This window comes from Sprattus sprattus (assembly GCF_963457725.1).
Source record: "Sprattus sprattus genome assembly, chromosome: 1".
Classification (NCBI taxonomy): domain Eukaryota; kingdom Metazoa; phylum Chordata; class Actinopteri; order Clupeiformes; family Clupeidae; genus Sprattus; species Sprattus sprattus.
Window position 1 is genome coordinate 78578087 of NC_137920.1, and position 22927 is coordinate 78601013.

The 22927-nt window shown below is 43.2% G+C and overlaps 2 protein-coding genes across 2 annotated transcripts in view; both read right to left on the reverse strand.

Annotated features, from left to right (window-relative positions):
* Positions 1–9977, reverse strand: part of LOC308379557 (pterin-4-alpha-carbinolamine dehydratase 2) — a 15009-nt gene extending 5032 nt beyond the window's left edge. Inside the window, exons 1-2 of the mRNA XM_080856746.1 lie at positions 9872–9977; positions 9027–9158 (exon numbers count right to left, since the gene is read on the reverse strand). Of these exons, the coding sequence (XP_080712872.1) occupies positions 9027–9158; positions 9872–9976 (237 nt within the window). The 5' untranslated portion in view covers position 9977. The remainder of the gene's footprint in view (positions 1–9026; positions 9159–9871) is intronic.
* Positions 9978–13536: 3559 nt separating this feature from the next.
* On the reverse strand, positions 13537–22360 carry LOC308371945 (DBH-like monooxygenase protein 2 homolog; the record flags this gene model as incomplete). The annotated part of the gene is made up of 15 exons (XM_080847006.1): positions 13537–13653; positions 14006–14143; positions 14537–14645; positions 14821–14951; positions 15328–15387; positions 15638–15734; positions 16123–16208; positions 16448–16614; positions 17542–17644; positions 17814–17969; positions 18502–18585; positions 18693–18845; positions 21376–21522; positions 21808–22037; positions 22336–22360. The coding sequence occupies 15 exons, from the start codon at positions 22358–22360 to the stop codon at positions 13537–13539; spliced, it is 1803 nt and encodes a 600-aa protein (XP_080703132.1).
* Between the last annotated feature and the right edge of the window lie 567 nt (positions 22361–22927).

Sequence of the window (22927 nt, forward strand, 5' to 3'; positions counted from 1 at the left end):
GATTCCCTTTTGCTCAATCAAAGTCTGTTGGGATTTCGTTTTCAGTGAATACGGACGGATCCAGTAGGAACACACCCCGCAACCCTGAGTGTGTGTGTGTGTGTGTGTGTGTGTGTGTGTGTGTGTGTGTGTGTGTTCACTCTGTCTTCGGCGGGGAGGGAAACGAGACAGGAACAGGGACGGGTTCCGCTCTGACACACAGGGTCAGATAGTAGAGATCAAACTTCATTAACATAACACCCACACAGGTGAGACTGAACCTGGAAGAGTGTTTCTGGCAAGCCCTGGTTTCCCCCCTCCACACACACCCACACACACACACACACACACACACACACACGCTGTCCTGTCAGTCTAAGGTAATTTACTGTGACACTGCACAGACTCAGGGCTGGACTAATCAGAACCACTCGTTGGACCCCCCCCCCCGTCTGAGAGGAGCATTATGGGTGATTACGGCGTGATTGTCATAAAATGCTGGATGAGGCGCTCTGACATCGGAGTGGAGTACCCTCCTCGGCTGTGGCCAAGCTCAGACACACACACACACACACACACACACACACACGCACGTGTACACACAGAAATGCGCAGACACGTACACACACGCATATTTATTTACAGATTGGTTTGGGCAGGCGATTGAGAGAAGATTAGGGATGCACAACCACCATGCCAGGAACCTCACCACACACACACACACGCACACACACACACACACACACACACACACGCACACACACAAATACACAACACACGCACAGATATACACAACACACTCATCATCATTCAACTCCCTCCCAATCCACACACACACAAACACACACACACACACACACACACACACTCAAATACACAACACACGCACAGATATACACAACACACTCACTAACACAATTATCACCATACAACTCCCTCCCAATCCACACACACATACACAAAAAAAAACACACACAGACACACACACACACACACACACACACACACACACACAAATACACAACACACGCACAGATATAGACAACACTCACTAACACAAGTATCATCATACAACTCCCTCCCAATCCACACACACACACACACACACACACACACACACACACACACACACACACACACACACACACACACACACACACACACACACACACACATTTAGCATAAACAATCCAGGGGAAGGAGGTGAGGGGAAAAGGAGAGAAGGAGAGAAGTGGATTGGAGGAGAGGAGAGAGGAGTGGAGGAGAGGAGAGAGGAGTGGAGTGGAGGAGAGGAGAGAGGAGAGGAGGAGAGGAGAGGAGAGAGGAGTGGAGGAGAGGAGAGGAGAGAGGAGTGGAGGAGAGGAGAGAGGAGTGGAGGAGAGGAGAGAGGAGTGGAGGAGAGGAGAGGAGAGAGGAGTGGAGGAGAGGAGAGAGGAGTGGAGGAGAGGAGAGAGGAGAGGAGAGAGGAGTGGAGGAGAGGAGAGGAGGAGAGGAGAGAGGAGTGGAGGAGAGGAGAGAGGAGAGGAGGAGAGGAGAGAGGAGTGGAGGAGAGGAGAGAGGAGTGGAGGAGAGGAGAGGAGAGAGGAGTGGAGGAGAGGAGAGAGGAGTGGAGGAGAGGAGAGAGGAGAGGAGAGAGGAGTGGAGGAGAGGAGAGGAGGAGAGGAGAGAGGAGTGGAGGAGAGGAGAGAGGAGAGGAGAGAGGAGTGGAGGAGAGGAGAGGAGGAGAGGAGAGGAGTGGAGGAGAGAAAAGAAAATGAGAGAGAGAAAAAAGTGTGTGTGTGTGTGTGTGTGGGCGTGCAAGTGTGAGTGTGTGTGTGTGTGTGTATGTGTATGTGTATGTGTGTGTGTGTATGTGTGTGTGTGTGGGCGTGCAAGTGTGAGTGTGTGTATGTATGTGTATGTGTATATGTGTGTGTGTGTATGTGTGTATGCGTGCGTATGTAAGTGTGTCCCTACACTGACACAGGTCTATATTAAATGTGTACACTTACATAGGTCTTCATTCAATTTGATTATTTATCATTATTTATTATGTTTATATCAAATGCTTATATCACAATTGCCAAGGTCTCCATTTAAATCCATGAACTAGGCCTAATGTGTTTTTACATGAACATGAATAGAGTACAGTAGAATAAAAGTTATTTTAGTGCACAAGAAAGACTTTTTTGAAATACACTCCAGCGAGCGTTCTTCATAAAAACCGTCCTTTGATAAACAGCATGTTCAGAAGGAAAAGCTTCAATGACTCTTAACAAACTCTTGACTCTATGTTGAAGTCTGTAGAAATGGCAGGCAATACTGACATTGACTGACCTTGACAGAAGTCCTGCCAACCTACAGATGCTGAAACCCGCTAAAGCATGGAGAAGTCTCCTTAAATCCTGTTCATGTTGAGTGGTGTGATATTTTGCTGTTCTCATGACATTATATTAATGTATTGGTTTTTTTAGACAACATAGGCCTAATCATCAGTGTGAACTTAAACTTGACATATTTGATGAGAATTCAAGCACAAGGTATTTCCCTGGTTTGACTGATCGCTCACTTGGTTTATGAAGCGCCACATCTTAAGTCTTCGGTTGACAGAAGGTAAGAACACAGAGGGGGGTTCCATCTGGGGCCGTACCTCACGCAGTCCCACACCTGTCCCACACCTGTGCTTATAGGCTCCAGAGGACACGTCACGCAGTCCCACACCTGAGAGGATACGTCACGCAGTCACACACCTGCGCCTATAGAGGATACCCCACGCAGTCCCACACCTGTGCCACACCTGTGCCTATAGGCTCCAGAGGACAAGTCACGCCACGTCACGCCTTGCAACCCCAGATATGGCGTCTAGTTCAGGAACGTAGCATTGCTTCTCTCCTTCTCTGCTAAGGAACATAGCACAACCCAGCCAAACCCCAACCTCAAGGCAGGGCGGGGCGGGGTGGGGTGGGGAGGGGTTGGGGGGGGGTGAGATATGAAATTGGAAAAATGTGAGCCCCCCCCACCCCCCCCCCCCCACCGCACCAGTGATACACAAACAAAAAGCATGAAAGAGACCGTGGTACGTGAAGAAAAGACGAGCGTAGCCGAGCGGAGCGGAGAAGAGAGGGCTGGCCGGGAGTGATGGGGTAGTTAGCGGTTTCTGCGGCACATGTAACATTTTAACCAATCTGATTGTTTGTGAAAGAAATAATTCTGATCGAAAGTCCCCCTTCCCCCCCCGCCCCCCCCGCCTGCCACAGAGGCCTCTGCTGTTTGTCACGCTAATGGGACTCGACAGCTGGGGGGAGTGGAGAGGAGGGGGTGAGAGAGTGTGTGTGTGTGTGTGTGTGTGTGTGTGTGTGTGTGCGGAGGGGGTCGTCGATGATACACACACTCAGAAAAGTGTAAAGAGGCTGCACGTCAGAGGCTCGCACACACACACACACACACACACACACACACACACACACACACAGACAAACACACACACACACACACACACACACACACACACACACGCACGCAGACACACACACACACACACACACACACACACACACACAGTCCTGAGAATACTGCATTAGGATACCCTTTGAGTCCCGACACTCACATTAGCCAATCAGGAGAGAGAAAGACATTTAGAAATCTGCTGTCTACTAATAGGCCACAGCAGGTGTGTGTGTGTGTGTGTGTGTGTGTGTGTGTGTGTGTGTGTGTGTGTGTGTGCGTGAGTGTCTATGTGTCTCATACAAAACATGGTTCATCTGGATCCCCTCACAACTGTGAACATTATCTGGCCGTTTGCTGTGTGTGTGTGTGTGTGTGTGTGTGTGTGTGTGTGTGTGTGTGTGTGTGTGTGTGTGTGTCTAACTGCTTGACTGTACTCTGCAGGGACCAGTGTAATTCACCTCCTTCCACAAGTGAGATTCTGATGTCTGGATAAAAACTCAAGTGACCTTCTCTCACACTCACACACACACACACACACACACACACACACACACACAAAGCCTCCCTTACAAACATACAAAGCACAAAGGCACATGGACATACATGCGATAGTGCACACACACACACACACACACACACCGACAAAAACACACACACATACACAAATAGACAAAAAATAATTGCACATATATCGAGACACACAAACAGGGTAGGTAGAGGGACCTGCACCTGTATCCCATCAGCACACACACACACACACACACACACACACACATATCTGTGTGTTTTTGGTCGTAATAGAGCAGCCTGTGTCTCTGCTGATCCTTGCGGAACAAATCCCTTCACACACACACACCACTCCCCTGTGGACCACAAAAATAAGGGCCTCAAACGCTCCCAAATGAAAGTCCCATAAACACACACACACACACACACGCCTGACTGACATCCAGCTGAAGAGTCACAACGACAATCATATCACCATTCAAAAGTCACCAATGTCAACACACTTATTTTCTTCATTATTTCAGCGATACACACACACACACACACACACACACACACACACACACACACACACACACACACACACACACACACACACACACACACACACAGTCTCAGAGCAAAACACTGGCATAATTCTGTAATGTTGCTTTCTGTGGCCTGGTGTTCAACAGGAGCGCTCTCTTACGGTAGTCCACCATGAAAGAGGATTGGTGACAAAAGTCCAACCATTAATGACATAGCTTGCCTTGAGCATCTGGAAACGTACTCTTAAAGGTGCATTAAGGATTAATAGCTATTCGCTAAAGGTATGCTAGCAGCTTAAACTAACGAAATCTCTTGAAATGTGCTGACTTTGACATTATGACAAACTAATTACTCAATGACTGTCCTTACACAGTCAAACATCAATCATGTGCAACACAAGACTAAGCAAGACGGCAAATAATCTACTTACTAGATAGGCAGAAGGTAATCAAAGTCAGGTCGGAGGGCATCGGCAGGCAAGACTACAGAACGCAGTTATATGCCTATCGACCCTGGTATGGCAATGGCACGGACGCAATTCTCCATATTAAAAGTCATTGTAGCGCCCCAATTTTTTTTAAGCTGTTATTTTAAGGTTAAACTGCTTATCCTAACCCTAATCCTGAAGCATAATTGTTGCATATTGTGCCTTTAAATTAATTAATTAATTAATTCAACATATTCTAAAATCTACTGTCTTTACTAGACGCACAAATAAATCTGTTCCTAATTCCTGTAAAATAAAAAAAAAACGTGTGTGTGGGGGGGGGGGGGGGGGGGGGATCATGAGCTGTGAAATATGCGTTAACGTTTCTTCATCTAGCAGACGCTTTTGTCCACACACACATCACACACACACACCACACACACCACACACCACACACCACACACACACAGCACAGACACACACGTGTACTTGATTAGAGGGTTCTCATCAGCATGTGTGTCTCCTGGGGACCGGCCCCATGACCACGGTGGGTACCGACCCCGTAACCAAGGTGATGACCTTACCCATGACCACGGTGGGTACCGACCCCGTAACCAAGGTGATGACCTTACCCATGACCACGGTGGGGACCGACCCCGTAACCAAGGTGATGACCTTACCCATGACCACGGTGGGGATCGACCCCGTAACCAAGGTGATGACCTTACCCATGACCACGGTGGGGACCGACCCCGTAACCAAGGTGATGACCTTACCCATGACCACGGTGGGGACCGACCCCGTAACCACGGTGATGACCTTACCCATGACCACGGTGGGGACCGACCCCGTAACCAAGGTGATGACCTTACCCATGACCACGGTGGGGACCGACCCCGTAACCAAGGTGATGACCTTACCCATGACCACGGTGGGGATCGACCCCGTAACCAAGGTGATGACCTTACCCATGACCACGGTGGGGACCGACCCCGTAACCAAGGTGATGACCTTACCCATGACCACGGTGGGGACCGACCCCGTAACCACGGTGATGATGGCACCTTTGCTCTAGCAGTCCAGCCACAGACCCAAACAGACCGACCACAGCATGCTGTCATAGGGTCACTGTCATCATATAGTCCTACTGCTGGTTACCACGGTAGCCATCCAGTCCTACTGCTGGTTACCACGGTAGCCATCCAGTCCTACTGCTGGTTACCACGGTAGCCATCCAGTCCTACTGCTGGTTACCACGGTAGCCATCCAGTCCTACTGCTGGTTACCACGGTAGCCATCCAGTCCTACTGCTGGTTACCAGGGTAGCCATCCAGTCCTACTGCTGGTTGGTGCCATCCTGCCAGGTGTGTGTGTTTCTATGTGCAGGTGTAGTGATACGTGACCTTAGGTGTGTTTCTATGTGCAGGTGTAGTGATACGTGACCTTAGGTGTGTGTGTGTTTCTATGGAGAGCTGTAGTGATACGTGACCTCAGGTGTGTGTGTGTTTCTATGTGCAGGTGTAGTGATACGTGACCTCAGGTGTGTGTGTGTTTCTATGAACAGGTGTAGTGATACGTGACCTCAGGTGTGTGTGTGTTTCTATGTGCAGGTGTAGTGATACGTGACCTCAGGTGTGTGTGTGTTTCTATGAACAGGTGTAGTGATACGTGACCTCAGGTGTGTGTGTGTTTCTATGTGCAGGTGTAGTGATACGTGACCTCAGGTGTGTGTGTGTTTCTATGAACAGGTGTAGTGATACGTGACCTCAGGTGTGTGTGTGTTTCTATGTGCAGGTGTAGTGATACATGACTTCAGGTGTGTGTGTTTCTATGTGCAGGTGTAGTGATACGTGACTTCAGGTGTGTGTGTGTTTCTATGTGCAGGTGTAGTGATACATGACTTCAGGTGTGTGTGTTTCTATGTGCAGGTGTAGTGATACGTGACTTCAGGTGTGTGTGTGTTTCTATGTGCAGGTGTAGTGATACGTGCCTGGGTTAGCAACAATGTCAAAAGCTTGGTCTGGTTCAGTAGAAGAGCCTGGTATTGGTCTGGTTCAGTAGAAGAGCCTGGTATTGGTCTGATTCAGTAGAAGAGCCTGGTATTGGTCTGGTTCAGTAGAAGAGCCTGGTATTGGTCTGATTCAGTAGAAGAGCCTGGTATTGGTCTGATTCAGTAGAAGAGCCTGGTATTGGTCTGGTTCAGTAGAAGAGTCTGGTATTGGTCTGGTTCAGTAGAAGAGCCTGGTATTGGTCTGGTTCAGTAGAAGAGCCTGGTATTGGTCTGGTTCAGTAGAAGAGCCTGGTATTGGTCTGGTTCAGTAGAAGAGCCTGGTATTGGTCTGATTCAGTAGAAGAGCCTGGTATTGGTCTGGTTCAGTAGAAGAGCCTGGTATTGGTCTGATTCAGTAGAAGAGCCTGGTATTTGTGGCTATCTATTTGGATGACAGCGTGGCAAGCAATGATTGGCCTACTTTTGGTAGTTTGGCACATGTGGTTAAAGTTCTGCCTAAGTGCTCTTCCTGTTAAAAGGAACTATGAGCCGACTACTCTCAGAGGCTTGGTCCCTCAGCTTCGTAAGGAACTATGAGCCTGCTCTCAGAGGCTGGGGCCCTCAGCTCCGTAAGGAACTATGAGCCGACTCTCAGAGGCTTGGTCCCTCAGCTCCGTAAGGAACTATGAGCCGACTCTCAGAGGCTGGGGCCCTCAGCTACGTAAGGCATCTAACTATGAGCCTGCTCTCAGAGGCTGGGGCCCTCAGCTCCGTAACGCATCTAACTATGAGCCTGCTCTCAGAGGCTGGGGCCCTCAGCTCCGTAAGGAACTATGAGCCTGCTCTCAGAGGCTGGGGCCCTCAGCTCCGTAAGGAACTATGAGCCTGCTCTCAGAGGCTGGGGCCCTCAGCTCCGTAAGGAACTATGAGCCGACTCTCAGAGGCTTGGTCCCTCAGCTCCGTAACGCATCTTGAGACAATGTTCAATGTAATGGAGCTTCAAAACAAAAAAGAATGAAATGTATCAGTGTTTCAGGCTCTGCTTCCTACATCAGCATGAGCTCTTGTATGGAACTTCTTAAACGCCACACAACTGCCACTCCGCTTCAGCATGGTACAGCAGTGCCATCTAGTGGTGGACAAGAAAACTGTATTTTGGAGCCCTAAACCCTTAACAAACCTCTCTGCCTGTTTCCCAGCATTAGTCCACAGGAGTAGCGGGTACCCTGAACTAAACCGTATTCAGAGATTCCACCCTTTTTTTTTTTTTAAAAACACCTTGCCTTGTCTGTGACTGTACAGTTACTCTGTACACTCATGGTAATTTGAAGTCAGCAAGTAATGAGTTGCTACGCAACACCAGCAACTTCAAATTTCTATTTGCTTGAAGAACTATTTATTTCCAAACGGGAATCATGAAACGGCAACTAAATCATTAAAAAGAGGTATGTTGGAGGAATGTCTTCTATCGTTTTTGGCAAGTAACCGTATAAAAAGCGGGATAATGTATTGTCCGCTGCGCGTCGGGGTGCTGTTCGCCCCGTCTGGATTTCTTTTTGGATAATGACCTCCGGACAATACATCATCCCTTACATAGTATAGTATAGTATGGTTAATCTGGTGGTCATGTTTATGAGTGTGGTGTATAGTATAGTATAGTAAAGAATAGAAATAGAAATAGAATAGTATAGTATAGTATAATATAGTATAGTATAGAATAGAATAGAATAGTATAGTATAGTATAGTATAGTACAGTATGGTAAATGTTTATGGTTCATGTTTATGGGTGTGGTAGACTATAGTGCTGTATGGGTTGTGATAGGGGTGCTCATCTGACCGCGCTGTGACCTGGTAATGAATGTGTGTGTGCTGGTTATGAATGTGTGTGTGCTACTTATAAATGTGTGTGTGCTGGTTATAAAGTGTGTGTACTGGTTATAAATGTGTGTGTGCTGGTGCGTGTGTGTGTGTGTGTGTGTATGTCCTAGTGTGTGTGTATGTGTGTGTGTGTATGTCTCTCTATGTGTATGTGTGTGTGTGTGTATGTCTGTCTATGTGTTTGTGTGTGTGTGTGTGTGAATGTCCTAGTGTGTGTGTGTGTGTGTGTGTGTGTGTGTATGTCTCTATGTGTGTGTGTGTGTGTGTGTGTGTGTGTGTGTGTGTCTGACCTGGTTGAAGGTCTTGAAGGTGAGCTCCTTGTAGATGGCGTCTCTCTCCTCCATCTCCACCCAGCCGGTAGCCTTCAGCTCCAGCAGCAGCTGCTCACGCTCCGCCGGGGATAGCCAGTGGGAGTCCATGGCCTCAGACACACACACACACAGACACACAGACACACACACACACACACACACATTCACACCGAGACACATTCACACACAAAGAGAAAAATGTAACCTACACATGGGAACATACCATAGACACACAGATACTGTCACCATCAGACCATTGTTTTGTTATTCTGTTTAGTAAATGCCTGACAGTTAAATTCCATCCATGTATTACAAAAGTTGATGACAATGCATGGCAGTTTCCGATACAGCCACTAGATGGCACACAAGATAACGCAAGTGCAGCCGCCTTCGTTTTACTCAAAAATATAATTGTTTCTCACTTCCGACTCTATCCGAGCAAGCTTTCTGTCGATTCGCTTGACTAGAAGCACACACGAGAGGCTCAATGAAGAAGTTGAAAACGGCAAGGTTCCTAATGTGAATGGAGTTCATTGCAGTGTGTAGCAGGCTAAATGGGCTGACCGTTTCAGTTGACGAAGACTGTTTTTGATACAAATAATCTCAAGGTGGACGTCACTTGTACAGTGCACGACTGGCAGTTTTCTAGCCGACATTCCGTCCTTGCATGTGGATGGAAAAGTCTCACTGCCAAGTCAAGTAACGGTTACTTAGTAACCTGACGAGATTAGAGCCCCTCATTTAGACATGAGTTCGCCTCGGCTGCAGGAGGCTAACAAACATTAGCGAGCTCTGCAAGAGATCGGATGCAAAAGCATTCTTACCATTTTAGCGGAAAGTATCGGCGGTAGCGGCTGCCTGTTGCCCAGTTTGGAGAGAGGACACTGCCATGGGTGCCTGGACCTCAGCGTAAACATTAACCACCGCATGATTCTGCCGAACCTCTGTCCTGAAGCCCTTATCCTGGCTCCGGGGCTGTCTAAGAATTTGCCTGATAGAAAAAATGTAGTAGTAAGCAAGCTTAGTTAGTAGTAGTTTAGTTTTGATATTTTTTCAGACACTCAGATCTATGATTCAGGTCCATGTCCGAGGTAAGACTTGCCCAAGTGTATGGATGCCAAAACTATCAAGTTAATATAAATAATATATAAATATCAATTGCAAAATGGCAAAACTGTATAAGGGCCTTTCTGCAACTATGGGCACTTTTGAATTCCCAGACTGAGGAAAATAAACCTTTATGAAATTTAATTTCAACCATCACAGCATGTCAAACACACATGTAAGTACACATATTAAGAACAAGTCGCGAAGATTTTAGTTTTGAAAATGTATATTTTTAATGGTTTTCTAAATGTTTTCTTAATTTTTTTTTCTTACCGCAACAGAGCTAGAACAGTACATTTATGAGTTTTTCTATATATATATATTTTTTAAATCATCAGTTTTGTATTCAGTGCAATCCATTCTAATTTATAATCATACTCAGTGAATTTAAAAAACATGTTAAAATGCAACATTTTATGAGTTTCTGTGTACCAGGAGGAGACTCAGACGGTTAACACAAATGTCAATTGAACACATATTCACAAAAAATGATATAATGACAAATTTCTTTTTTATAATATTACTCCAATATGTACACTACCTTTTCAATAACTTTAAAAATATTTTTATGAATAAAAATAGATAAATAATAATTATTATAAAAGACTAATGCATTGTTGCGGTAAGGACATCTTGTTGCGGTAAAGACATCTTGTAAGTTTTAACAGAGCATGAGTGGAATAATGTTACGCCATGAGATTAGATTAGACAAGTACTTTTCTGCGCCCTCTCTTCTGAACAGATTGGCCAACCATATTTGGTGAAAAAGGCCTACCATTAAGATTTTGGCGATAATTCTCAGCCAAGATAGGCAAGACCTGCTCTGGGGATTCAGGTGGCGTGTTAGTAGCGGCAAACTTCTCTGTGGCCTCAACTGCTTTACGTTGTGCCCTCTGTTTTCTTTTACTTACTTTCAACTGTCTTCTTTTCAGATTAACCTCTTTCTTTGTCATCTGTGAGACAATCTTCAGTTGACCACTTTCCCTTCTTTTTTTGTAACGTTCTATTTCCTTCTTTAGACACTCTTCATGTTTTTCTGGATTGTTTTTCATTTTTTTCTACTTTTCATTGACCTTTCTGTTGATGTAGGTTTCATCTGGGGTAGAAAATGTGATATAATAATATTTCTGTTGATATATCGGCGGTAAAGGCAAAAAAATAGAAACACCTTTTTCACAATGCACTGAAATTATTTACTTATATCAAAAATAATATAATGTATATATATTGATATATCAGTCATCTATTATCAAATAGTTTCATCAAAAATTAAAACATATTTCATCTAAGCACCCTAAAAGTAGAGTTCCTGGCAGAAGTGCTGCAAAGTGCTGCGGTAAGGACATGCTGCGGTAAGGACATTTAAGCTAATATTGCAGAAAAATGAAACCTAGCTAGGTCTGCTCTGTTAGCTATTTCTCACCCAAACTGATAAACACTAGTTACATTTTAATATTAATTTATTTTGAAAATGTTATGCAAAATACAGAATTACTAGGCTGCCCGGTAAGGACACACAATAAGTGCTACAGAGGGAGTTATGATATTTACCTTGATTTCTCCAAATTTTGGGACACAGATTGTTGGAAATCAAACCATGTGCGGTGTGGTTTCCTGAAGGCTTCTATTTCCATGGAAACTAGATTTGATTGGCTTGGGGAAATATGTTGTTCTATGGCATTTCATAAGTGTTGCGGTAGGGACTCAAAAGGAAGGGACAGGTGTATTTTAATTAAAAAATCTTATGAATAATGTTATTAGGTAAAAAAAGAACTTTAGTATGATTAAAAGTATATTTTTCTTAAATAGAATACATTTTTTAAACATTTTTTTTTCATTGAATAAGCCCTTTTAAAATGTTTAGTCATGGATTTGTATTGTCCAGGGACACCCCAAAAAGGGGTGTTTTGACGTATTAAATGACTTGGACATGTTAGAATATCAAAAAGTTCATTTTCATCCTGGGGACTTGAAAGTGCCCGTAGTTGCAGAATGGCCCATAAATATAAATATCAAGAATGTTTCAGCTGTTATATCATAATATGTAAGGGATAATGTATTGTCCGGAGGTCATTCTACAAAAATAATTCCCGACGCGCAGCGGAAGATTTCCATATGCACCAAGGGAATAAACATTATTACAGCTTGTCTGTCCCACTAACAACCCTCCTCTTTATTGAGCATTCACCTGTTTCTTTAAATGACTTTCCCTTACACTTTACATACATGTTCATTTTAACTGTCAGGCTTTTAGCTGTAATTCTACACTAGTTCAGTTATTTGCGTTTCAATTTAGTTACCAAAAAAAAATGAAAAGCTAAAAAGTTGTCAAACATCCTTCCACAGTTACTCCTACATTGAGAGTGCAATGAAAAAGGAGATTGTATATGCTCAGACTGTACCATCTTTTAACTTTTATCAGTTTGAAAACGTATTTGTGCCATCATGACAACATTGTGTCACTACAGGCATTGTTGATGGATTTGTGACAGTTAACAAGCGGCGACACAATTTAGGTGTTAATTGGTGGGTGAAATGCAGCAGTAGACCCTAGATCAGGGGTGGACAATTCATTTCCCCAAGGGGCCACATGAGATAGCGGGACTGTTGTGGAGGGCCGGTCCAATAGGCTGAACTCAATTCTGCCCACCTTCTGACTTCAAGTTTCAATGAATTTCAGTTACCTTAAATGACCGAACTACTTGCAAAATGATATGAAAGATGTGAATTAGAAGCACTAAACCTGTTCCCAATGATAGCAGTCGTACATTTTTTGCAGCAGTGAATTTGTACAGGTATTTAACTGACTAACCATGCCCACATCCACGGCTGAGGTGCCCTTGAGCAAGGCACCTAACCCCGATCACTGCTCCCCGGGCGCCGCCAATGGCAGCCCACTGCTCCGGGTTAGTGTGAAACATCACTTTACTGTTTGTGTGTCACTTCACTGGATGGGTTAAATGCAGAGGTGGATTTCAGAGTGTGTGTGTCTACACCACCTCTGCCATAGAGAGGACTTTCACTTTAAAACTTGATTCCAAATTTACCATTGACCTGCGAGGGCCGGTCTGGGACAGCCAAGGGTCCGCAAATGGCCCTGGGGCCGCAGGTCTGCCCTAGAGCAACAGACAGGCTAACTGAATACCGTCTATCACATGAAAAGGTAGGGAGACACTGCATCTCACAGTCAGACTATACAAGTGGTCTATGATGGTTGAGAGAGTTTTAGTGTCCTCTTGTGGTACAATATTTTAACTACAGGTGGGACTGCTCTACTTACTTAAAACCTGCCCGACTCTCATCATCCCAACTATTGGTAACTGTATGACCTTATGGAGAAACAGTTCAATACAATTTCAACAAGAGCTCAAATTCAATGGATCTAAGTCTTACTGTCCTTGGAGTACGCACTATACAAACAGTACTGCTGGATCAGCCCATTTACTCTCTTCAGAGAGATGGTCAGCACCATGCCTAGCTCCAGACACAACTCATCATACTTTAATACAGAATTACAGAATCACATCTGCAACTGTGAATAATATTTTATTGTAATATGTAATTGTGAGCCACACAAATGATCTCTTTGTAAATCATATTATCTTAATCATAAACTTAATTTTCTGATTACAAAAACAACTGCTTCATGAACAAATTTAAACAGAAAGGTTGTCAGTATCAGATTACAAAGGTATCGGTGCATATGACCAGAAGTATTTGACCTAAACAAATACTTGATTTAAATGGTGCTTGGTGTGGGAATTCCCTAAGACATCGGACCAACATTACAGCTCTTTGTTTGCTAATTGGGATGTTGCTTAACAACAATCCTTAACGACAACCACCCACACCAACAGCAACCCAATCCAAGACATTTGGGCCATGTTGGACTTGTTTGATGCTCCTGGTCCTGGTGGAGTCCTCTCGCAGTGGGGTGTTGGGCTCTTCATCATGTCACTGATAGTGCTAATGTTAAGCCAGTAGTTGCTCTACCGAAATAAGAGAGGGAAGAGTATCTCATTCAATAGGAAAGTCTCATTAAAGGTTCCCATGAGTGTGTAAACCTGCATTTGTGCTTTCACAACTTAAACCTAAGCATTCAGAGTATCTCACTGATAGTGAGGTCAGTATCTCAATATAAAGACATAAAGATAAAGACAATTCATGACTCAGATCATCTGTCTATGCTGTGATATGAAATAATTGTTTTGATGACTCTAGAATATGCTTCATGTTTTGAGCTTTTTCTGGAGGTTTGCGTTCGGTCTGTGTTCAACTGTGTTGACACTGTCTTCAAGACAGCCTTGGCCTCTGGGTCTTCTCCATTGGACAACAGATTTGGCATTTTGGCTTAATTACATTGTCATTTGTGATTCACTTACATTTCTATCAGATACAAGAGTGATTTGAGGGAGATCTCTCAAGTTCTTCTCATACTCCACGATTGCCTCTTCATCCCATGTCTTCTGAGTGAGCTTTACATATGCTTCTCTACAAAGCAGTGGAAACAACATAAACACCAGTCACCACGTGAGCTGAAAGTCAAATTAAAGGAGGAACAGGTGATCTTGTGGAATTCCATGACATTACATTCAAACAAAACCACAGTGATTGGTGAGGCATATTCGCAAACGGGGTCTTTTTAAGACATAGGTCTGTATCTTACAGTGGGGTTGATGCTCCCAGCATAGTCATTAGGGAATCAGATTCAGGTAAACTCCAGCAGTTGGTTAGATTGGAAGCAGGATAGTAGAAGAGGAAAGCCAGACACATCTCTTGTCTTGTGCCCAAGCCACCCTGACATGAGAAAGAAGTTTAAAGGCGGGAGTCTCATGAGAGAAGTGACTCCGGTAGTGGAATTTTAAAGCAGTGAATGGTCTACCCCACTGTCTACCCCACTCTCTCCTCTCTACTGTCTACTGGAATGGGTGAATGGTCCACTTTTTCACTAAGAATGTGTTTGTGAGTGTGTGTGTGTGTGTGTGTGTGTGTGTGTGTGTGTGTGTGTGTGTGTGTGTGAGTGTGTGTTTTTGTGAGTGTGTGTGTGTGTGTGTGTGTGTGTGTGTGTGTGTGTGTGTGTGTGTGTGTGTGTGTGTGAGTGTGTGTGTGTGTGACACCTCAGGTTTCTCAACTCTGGGAGTTAAAACACGATAGAAACACGATACATACTAACCCATGTCATTTCGGTGCGATTAGTGGTATCATATGTGCACTCCACCACAAGAGAATCTCCCTGTAAATTAAAGCCAGTCATATTCATCTACAAACAGCAGTTACAAGTCTTGGTATTGCAATAAGAAAGTTTAACAACGTTTCAAGTATACTCTATACACCCAGGCCCTACCCACACAGAACACATTTTCGTACCACACATCCTGTAAACTCCAGGCCTACGTACAGCTGAAAAACTTGTTCATACAGGTCTATCCCATCCTAATCATACATGATACAACTCTACAAGACAATTTATAGTAGATACAGACCATTTTAACAGTTTTTGTTTTGCCAAGGTTTTTGGCCTGCTGAAATTCAAAGTTGTAGTGCTCATCCAAGGCCATAAATCCAATCTGTTTGCCATCCCTGAAATTAAATGGAACAGATATCTCCTCACAACTAGGCTGACAAATTTGAAAATCGTGTCATTCCCACAAGACACAAATCTTTTTATTTTCATTGCTGCAGTAAGATTTTTGTTTCCATTAGTATCCATATAGTTTTTTTCACCAATACTTCAGGTAAGGTTGATTTCCGGCCTAAGCTTTTTACAATGATTTTCATTTGCAATTGTGCTTTCACGTTCTACGTTCACACTCTCAGTCTTTCATTTTATACTGTAATTGTAATGTTACATTTTTTTCTTTTTCTTTTGAGACTGATGAGATAAATGAGACGTGACCTTAACTTAACCTGCACATGTAATCCAGGAACAAGCTCCACTCAGAGCTATTTCCACCTCTCTCTCTCTCACCTGAAGTGACCCGCCCGAACCTTCCGCCCAGCCAGGTGAGTGTGCAGTTCAACTGCAAACACCTGGAGATCAGGTCCTGTTTCAGACTGAGCAAAACACACACACACACACACACACACACAAGAAAAAGGGATGAAGTCACTCAGTCATGAGGTTCAGTTAAGGACCATTATCTGCTACTTAGGCATGATCAAAATATATAGAATTTTGTGTTTTATGTAAATTATTTGAACTTCTAGTGACCTACTTTATTCACTGAGACAAGAATGGCACATTTCACCAAGACATATCACTTAGTGCCCAAACAGACTGACAATTAAAGTACCTGTGGGATAACGGATGTGTCACACAGACCATATGTGTGAAAAGCCGAGGCATTGGGTGGGATGCCATACGAATCATGCACAACCAAACCAGCCATCAGAACACCTGCATCATGCTCCCGGAGCTTGGGAGTGTAGTGAAGCCGCAGACCTGAGTTGTCCACACGACCTGAGAGGGAAGTTTACATCAGTGTGACATCTTAAGGCTGATTTAGGCTCGTTTTAGACGCAGGGCCGTAAGCACGTAATTTACACAAGGGACTTGTTTTAGACAAGTTTTGATTTACGGTTCCTTAAGGTTCCCTAAGGATTGTGCGTGTTGCAAAGCAAATTGACGCCAGAACTGTAGATTTATTTTGAGTGAAGTAAGCGTATTTATTGCAGCAGGACAAAGGAAAAAAACTTACCGGAGCATGAAAGTGTAGTGGGCGAAAGGCTTGATGTTATGAATACATACAGATCACATGACGCAAAAGTTTGTTTATTGACACATCTTTTAATGACTGCGGCAGGCTTCAAAACTATGTGTTTATGAGTTACATTATTCAAAGATGAGAGGTAAACGGCGAGAGAATCTCATCATGAGTGTATGTCAATGCTTGTCAATACAATGGTGCTGGCCACAAGTTAACGCCACGTTAAGTTTAACTTTTGTATATGAGCAGACCGGGCTCATTCTATCAAACTCACGGGTGCAATTGATTGATTCACGTCAATATGAACTCAATGAATGATATCACCATGACTCACAAGTGGTGGAAAATGAATATGAAAGTATTTGTCTGGAATTAGCACATTCTCTCCAAACAATCGCGGGTGAGAATGGGATATTCTCTCAATGAATTTGCGGTCTTTTGAGCGTCCTTATAAGTGTTTAAAGAGGGTTTGTAAAGGAGTTCATGTCTTCGGACCTCTTATGTTTGTTCATAATCCATAAGAAAAGGCTTGTGAGACTTTATTGAAGAGGGGCATAACATTGTACATTGTAATCCCACATTGTAAGCCCACATACCAAAACCAAAATTGTCCAAAATACTAAATCTAGAATCTAACCCCTGTTTTATAATGCAGAAATTATAGCAGTTCTGGATAATACCTTCAGTCAAGGTTGGATTGTTGTAGTGGATCTCAAGGCGATACACACAGTCTCCCTCATCTCCTCCAATAGGAATCCCCACATTCTCTGGGACCTCAAAGTCCTTTGATAAAAAAGGATTAATATTTCCACATCAGTCGTTGTAAAAACGTAAAGCAATACCTTTTGCTAATTGAGAGACATCTGCACGAACCAGTAGTACCATAAACACACTTGAACTCTTACATTTCCCTCATTTGTTCATTTTCACGCTTTATTCCTAGGAAACTCACCTCTCCCCCAACGCCCCATGCAGCTACAACTTGTATGCAGTGTTGGTGGATATGGTTCGTGAAGCATTCCTCCTGAAAGGTGTCGTTCACATGTGGTGGACATTTGTAGAGCAGCAAATGATGCACGAGTTCCAGATGCTCAATCAATGGCTGGATCTAGATTAGGGGCAGTGAGAGTAATCAGGCAGTCTCAGAAAACCACAGAAAGGAAACATTTCTAAAGTAACGGAGTCTTTATTTGAGTACAACATGTTGCTTGTCTTTGGATTCCTGCTTGACCTCACAGATTATGGTTTACTGAATGGCAGTTTCGTTTGCGTATGAAATATTCAACAGAAAAATCCGTTTAAACTTAAAACCCTTAACCTTCTCCCTATGGTAGGCTAATATTTCAGATTCCCGTGCTAAAAGAAAGGTTAACATTAAATAGTATAGAATCTGAATAGTTCAGAAACCCTCCCTCTTTAGTATTAACTTTATGCAGCCAGACTTGCTGTGTGTGTGTGTGTGTGTGTGTGTGTGTGTGTGTGTGTGTGTGTTTGTGTGTGTTGCATAGACAAGAAAACCTTTGATAAGCATTATTTATAACTTGAAGCAGAGTAAATTACATAATAAATTACTTTAACAATAATGAATGTCCTGTTTTACGTGTACTATCTATTCATTTCAAATACAAAGTCCAGCCTACCCGATAAATGTGTTGTTTCTCAACAAATGTGGGAGCATTCATCAGCCTGCATCCATAATGAGTTTCTTCAGCAGGAACTGTGAACTACAAAAGCAAAAATTTCATTGTCCAGTTCAAATCACTGTTCTAACACAAATCTGTTTCTAATATCTTTGGGTGCAAATAAAATAGTTCTGAGTGGAGTGTTTTACATTCATCATGGTCATGTCAAAGTAGTGGCTGTCGATGGGGACGGAGCGGGGCATGTACTTCAGGAGATTCAGCTCTTTGGTGCCTCGGCGCCCCCTGTGGTAGGCAATGTCATCAGTCAGCCCATAAGCATAGATCAGCTTGACTGGAAGCTCCTGCAGATCAAGTGGGGAGGAGATGTGGTTAGGCAAGTCTAAGAGGTCGTTTACATGGACCCTAGTTTTGTCAATTTGATACAGATAGCTAATACAGATAGCCCTATCATTTAGACGAGCACTCTCTATCCGCACTCTCTATCCGCAATGATCGAAGGGATTCTGTGGAACTATGACATACTGTGTAGCTGATCACTGAAGACGTTTGAGGAAAGAAAGCATTTTTTTTTTTATTGTTCTGGCCCTATCTAAATAAAAATGTAATTGAATTGAATTTTGACAAAGGAAATTGTGGCCGAAGTGTTGAGATGAAAATGTCAATGCTAACGGTTAGGCTTATTCTGAATATTGTTCTAAGAACAGATCATTTATCACCTAAAATACAAATACAAACCTCTTTTTTAGAGGTTACCACTGTCCCTGTATCTAAGAACAATGTCAGTTCTTGGTAAAGGTTTTAGAGGTAATGGCTTAATATAACAATATGGCTTCACGAGCCCTGTTATTTTTGAAACCCGAGTTTTGCTCCGCGTCCACGCGAGTGGTGTAATAAAAATACTCCGTACACACGCAACCGTGGAAGCCACCACCAAGTGACACAATGCACGTGTAATACACATGCCACAACCATAAGTGGCGATGTAAGGTAAAATGGGAAGGCTGTTTTAACCAATGAAAAGATACCAGGAAAAGAAATCACCAAATACAAACAACAATGGCGTGCAGCAGCTGCGTGTGACAACCACATAATGCCGACAGCATGGCAATAAACAACATCCACTTCATTTTTGAAAGAGCTCACGTCAACTTCTGCTAACCGCTGCTGTTTTTTTCCCGTTAACGTCATTGCTGTGCGCGTGCTGAAGTGAAGCAGGCTCGCAGCTATGACGTAAACGGGAAAAACAATCACGGTTGCAGTGTCCACACGCACCCGGTGAAACCAACCCTGGCCGAAAACCCCACCCTGGACTCCGGTTTCAAAAAACCACGGTTTCAGGGTTCCAAAAGCGCGGTTGCTTGCGGACAGGACATACAACCAGGAACATCTGTTCATGGTTACAAAAATAACCAGGCTCGTGGAGACTAGGCCTTAGTTAGGGTAGGTTTATTTAACGGGCTCGTGGAGACTAGGCCTTAGTTAGGGTAGGTTTATTTAACGGGCTCGTGGAGACTAGGCCTTAGTTAGGGTAGGTATATTTAACGGAGGAGAAACTAACTTTCGTGTTTATCTGGGCCATCAAGTTACCTAGAAACGTTTCATAACAAAATCAACGAAACCAACTTTCCTAACCTGTTTCCCCCTCCCTCTTGAACTCTCATTTCATAGTCAACTCTCAAAGAGCTTGATTTGATACAGCTACATTCCCTGTACAATGAACCACATTGAACATTTGTAAGTGAGACGTTGTGCCTGTTATGTACGCTCTATGGTCAGACCTCGAACCATGTAGCTATGGGAGCCCTTTGTCTTTGTCTGTACAAAAAAATAAATCTCCATTAGAAGCATATCCTATTGCAGCTAGCTGTATCAGCAAAATTTGTTTTACATGCAAACTGATTTTCTCTCTTACAATCTCTTAATTGCGATTAGCCTGACGATGTCATACTCATAATTCTAGTCAGAATATGAGTGTGATACTGCTCCATTGGGCTGTGATTATGGGGCGTGTTTCAACGAACCAGGGGGAAAAAAAATGCCTCTTCGCTCAATTGGATATACCTAGAACCAGTCAGAGCAACGTAGTGTGACCTTCTGGGCCAGCTGATACATTTAACTTTTACCGGATCCCGTAGGAAGAACGACAAATACCTTGATAGCGTGTCTCTGTTCCTCTTTCAAAAGGAATGCAATGTCAGTGTCTTCTAAAACAGACTTGAATCCCCAAATGTAGGCTTTATCAAGATACTGTGTTGGCGCAGCAGTATCAGCTATCTGATCATTATCATTATCATTAATGTTAGTCAGATATATTGGATAAAAGCAGTTCATGTCACCCACGCTATCCCGTTGAGGATGATTTTTGCGACGAGTGCTTCCAATAAATGCTCCTTTGCCTAGCTTTTAAAGTGAACCATGTATGTGATGTGGCCCATAAATAGGCCACGTGGTTCAACAGTTTATCAGCTCTGCAACTCAAGCAGCCTACCAAAGATAAAGTTATAATATTATCATATATTATCAATAATCGACTGACAATTTTTATTGTTAATTTGATATTCGTTTCATTTTCAATAAACTGTAAAAATTGCCTTTATTTACTCTTCTGTTTTTGTTTATGTCTAGTTGACTGTTCAAAATGTTAAATTTACAATACAAATTTAAGAGTAACAAAAGCATTCTCGGTCCCTTGCATATTAGACACAGTGGAGAGAATAATTCCCAGCACTGTATGCCTGCCTTTTAATATACTCTAAAGAAAATACCTTTTAATATACTCTAAAAAACTTAATTGAACAACTAGCAGATATCACAAGCTGAAGCTAACTTGTCTGGGAAAATGGATATTGTTTGGATGTGTTTGAGCCTCACAGTAATGGGACGGTCGTCCACGTCACAAGACTTGATGGACCTCTCGAACCTCATGGTGGTCTTTCCGTCAGCATCAGATAGCGACAGCAGACTGTAGCTCTGTTTCTCGTCAAGAAGAGGCCTCACTTTTCCAGTACCATGGTAATCCTGCAAAGGTTCATTCAATCAGAAGATTTTGGAAGATCTATGAATACGCTGGATTCAGAAATCAAATATTCATCAAACATTTCCCCACGGGAGACAAGGGGAATTAAGCAGGATTATACTAAATCACAGATTTACGGACACTGTCACATACAATGTTCTATGTTAGTAGTTGGCCATCATTAATGAAGCTATAGAGAAGAGGAAGTGGGGATGTAGGGCCAGCGAAGAGGATGATGAAAGATAGAAGGATAAAAAAAGCATGAGCATAATTTCAGTTATAAATACCCCAAAATAAATGCCGTCTGAGTTCACTCCTCCGATGACAATATCAGCTCCTACCATGTCCCCATTGGGACTCAACCCAAAGCCAATCCACCCTGTCGTATTGATGCACAGCTCAAAGGTAATGTTGCCTTCAATCTCGTCAAAGCCCCATCTCAGGGTGACCATCGCATCTGCATCCAGGTGCTCTGTGAAGGGCAGAAGCTGGTTCTCCTGAGCTCCAGTCTCCACGACTAGAACGAGAACAAGGAGAGGCACAGCTAACAGGTAGCTCATGATGTTGACCAAAACTGATCTCGCACACTTGTTCTTTAGTTATATGTGTTTTTTTCTACCAAATCACCTCTCCAGTAACCTCCAACTCTCTCACTCATCCACAAAGGGTCTTGAAGAGTAGGACCGCCCTCATATACTTTTGAGGTGTTTCTCTCACTCCTCTCACATTTCTTTTTGTCTCGGATGTCAACAATAGGTGACAGGGTGTGTTTTGTGTGCATGACAATATAAATGTTATGCATTATTTCTACCTACCTGACTTTGTAGTGAAATTGTTCATGATTTCAATTTTCTTTTTTGGCAAGTTCTTGATTTACTGCAGTACGGATTTCTGATAATGTATGAAGAATCTGAGTCTGTCCATGACAGCCATCTTAGCTCACAAGTTGTTGTGGTAACCTGTTGTTGAACAGAAATTGATACCTTCTTTAGCTGCACCAACAATGTCAGCTGAAACTACCTAAAAGCATTCATCAGCTCCTGTCATCCTCTCATTATTCATTAGGAAAGCAATATAAAACCTAAGCTTGCTGTATAGTTGATGTATTGGCACATTATTAAAAACAGTCTTTAATACGATTTTTGCTCAACACATTTTAACATTATATTCTAACACTTTCATGGTAGAGTAGCCTCGTTTTTTTAACAGCATAACTTGGAAACTTCAACTTGTTATATTGGCACACTATGAGTCTGGGTCCCAGTCTTAGAATTGTCCCTTTCAGTTGCCCACAGAATTTCTTCTCCCCTGTTTCCTTTCTGCTCCTGTGGTGAGATAGGATACCGGGAGGTTTTCTGTTTTTATGAGTGGAGAACTATTTAAAGGCGAGCCTATTTACGTAATTTC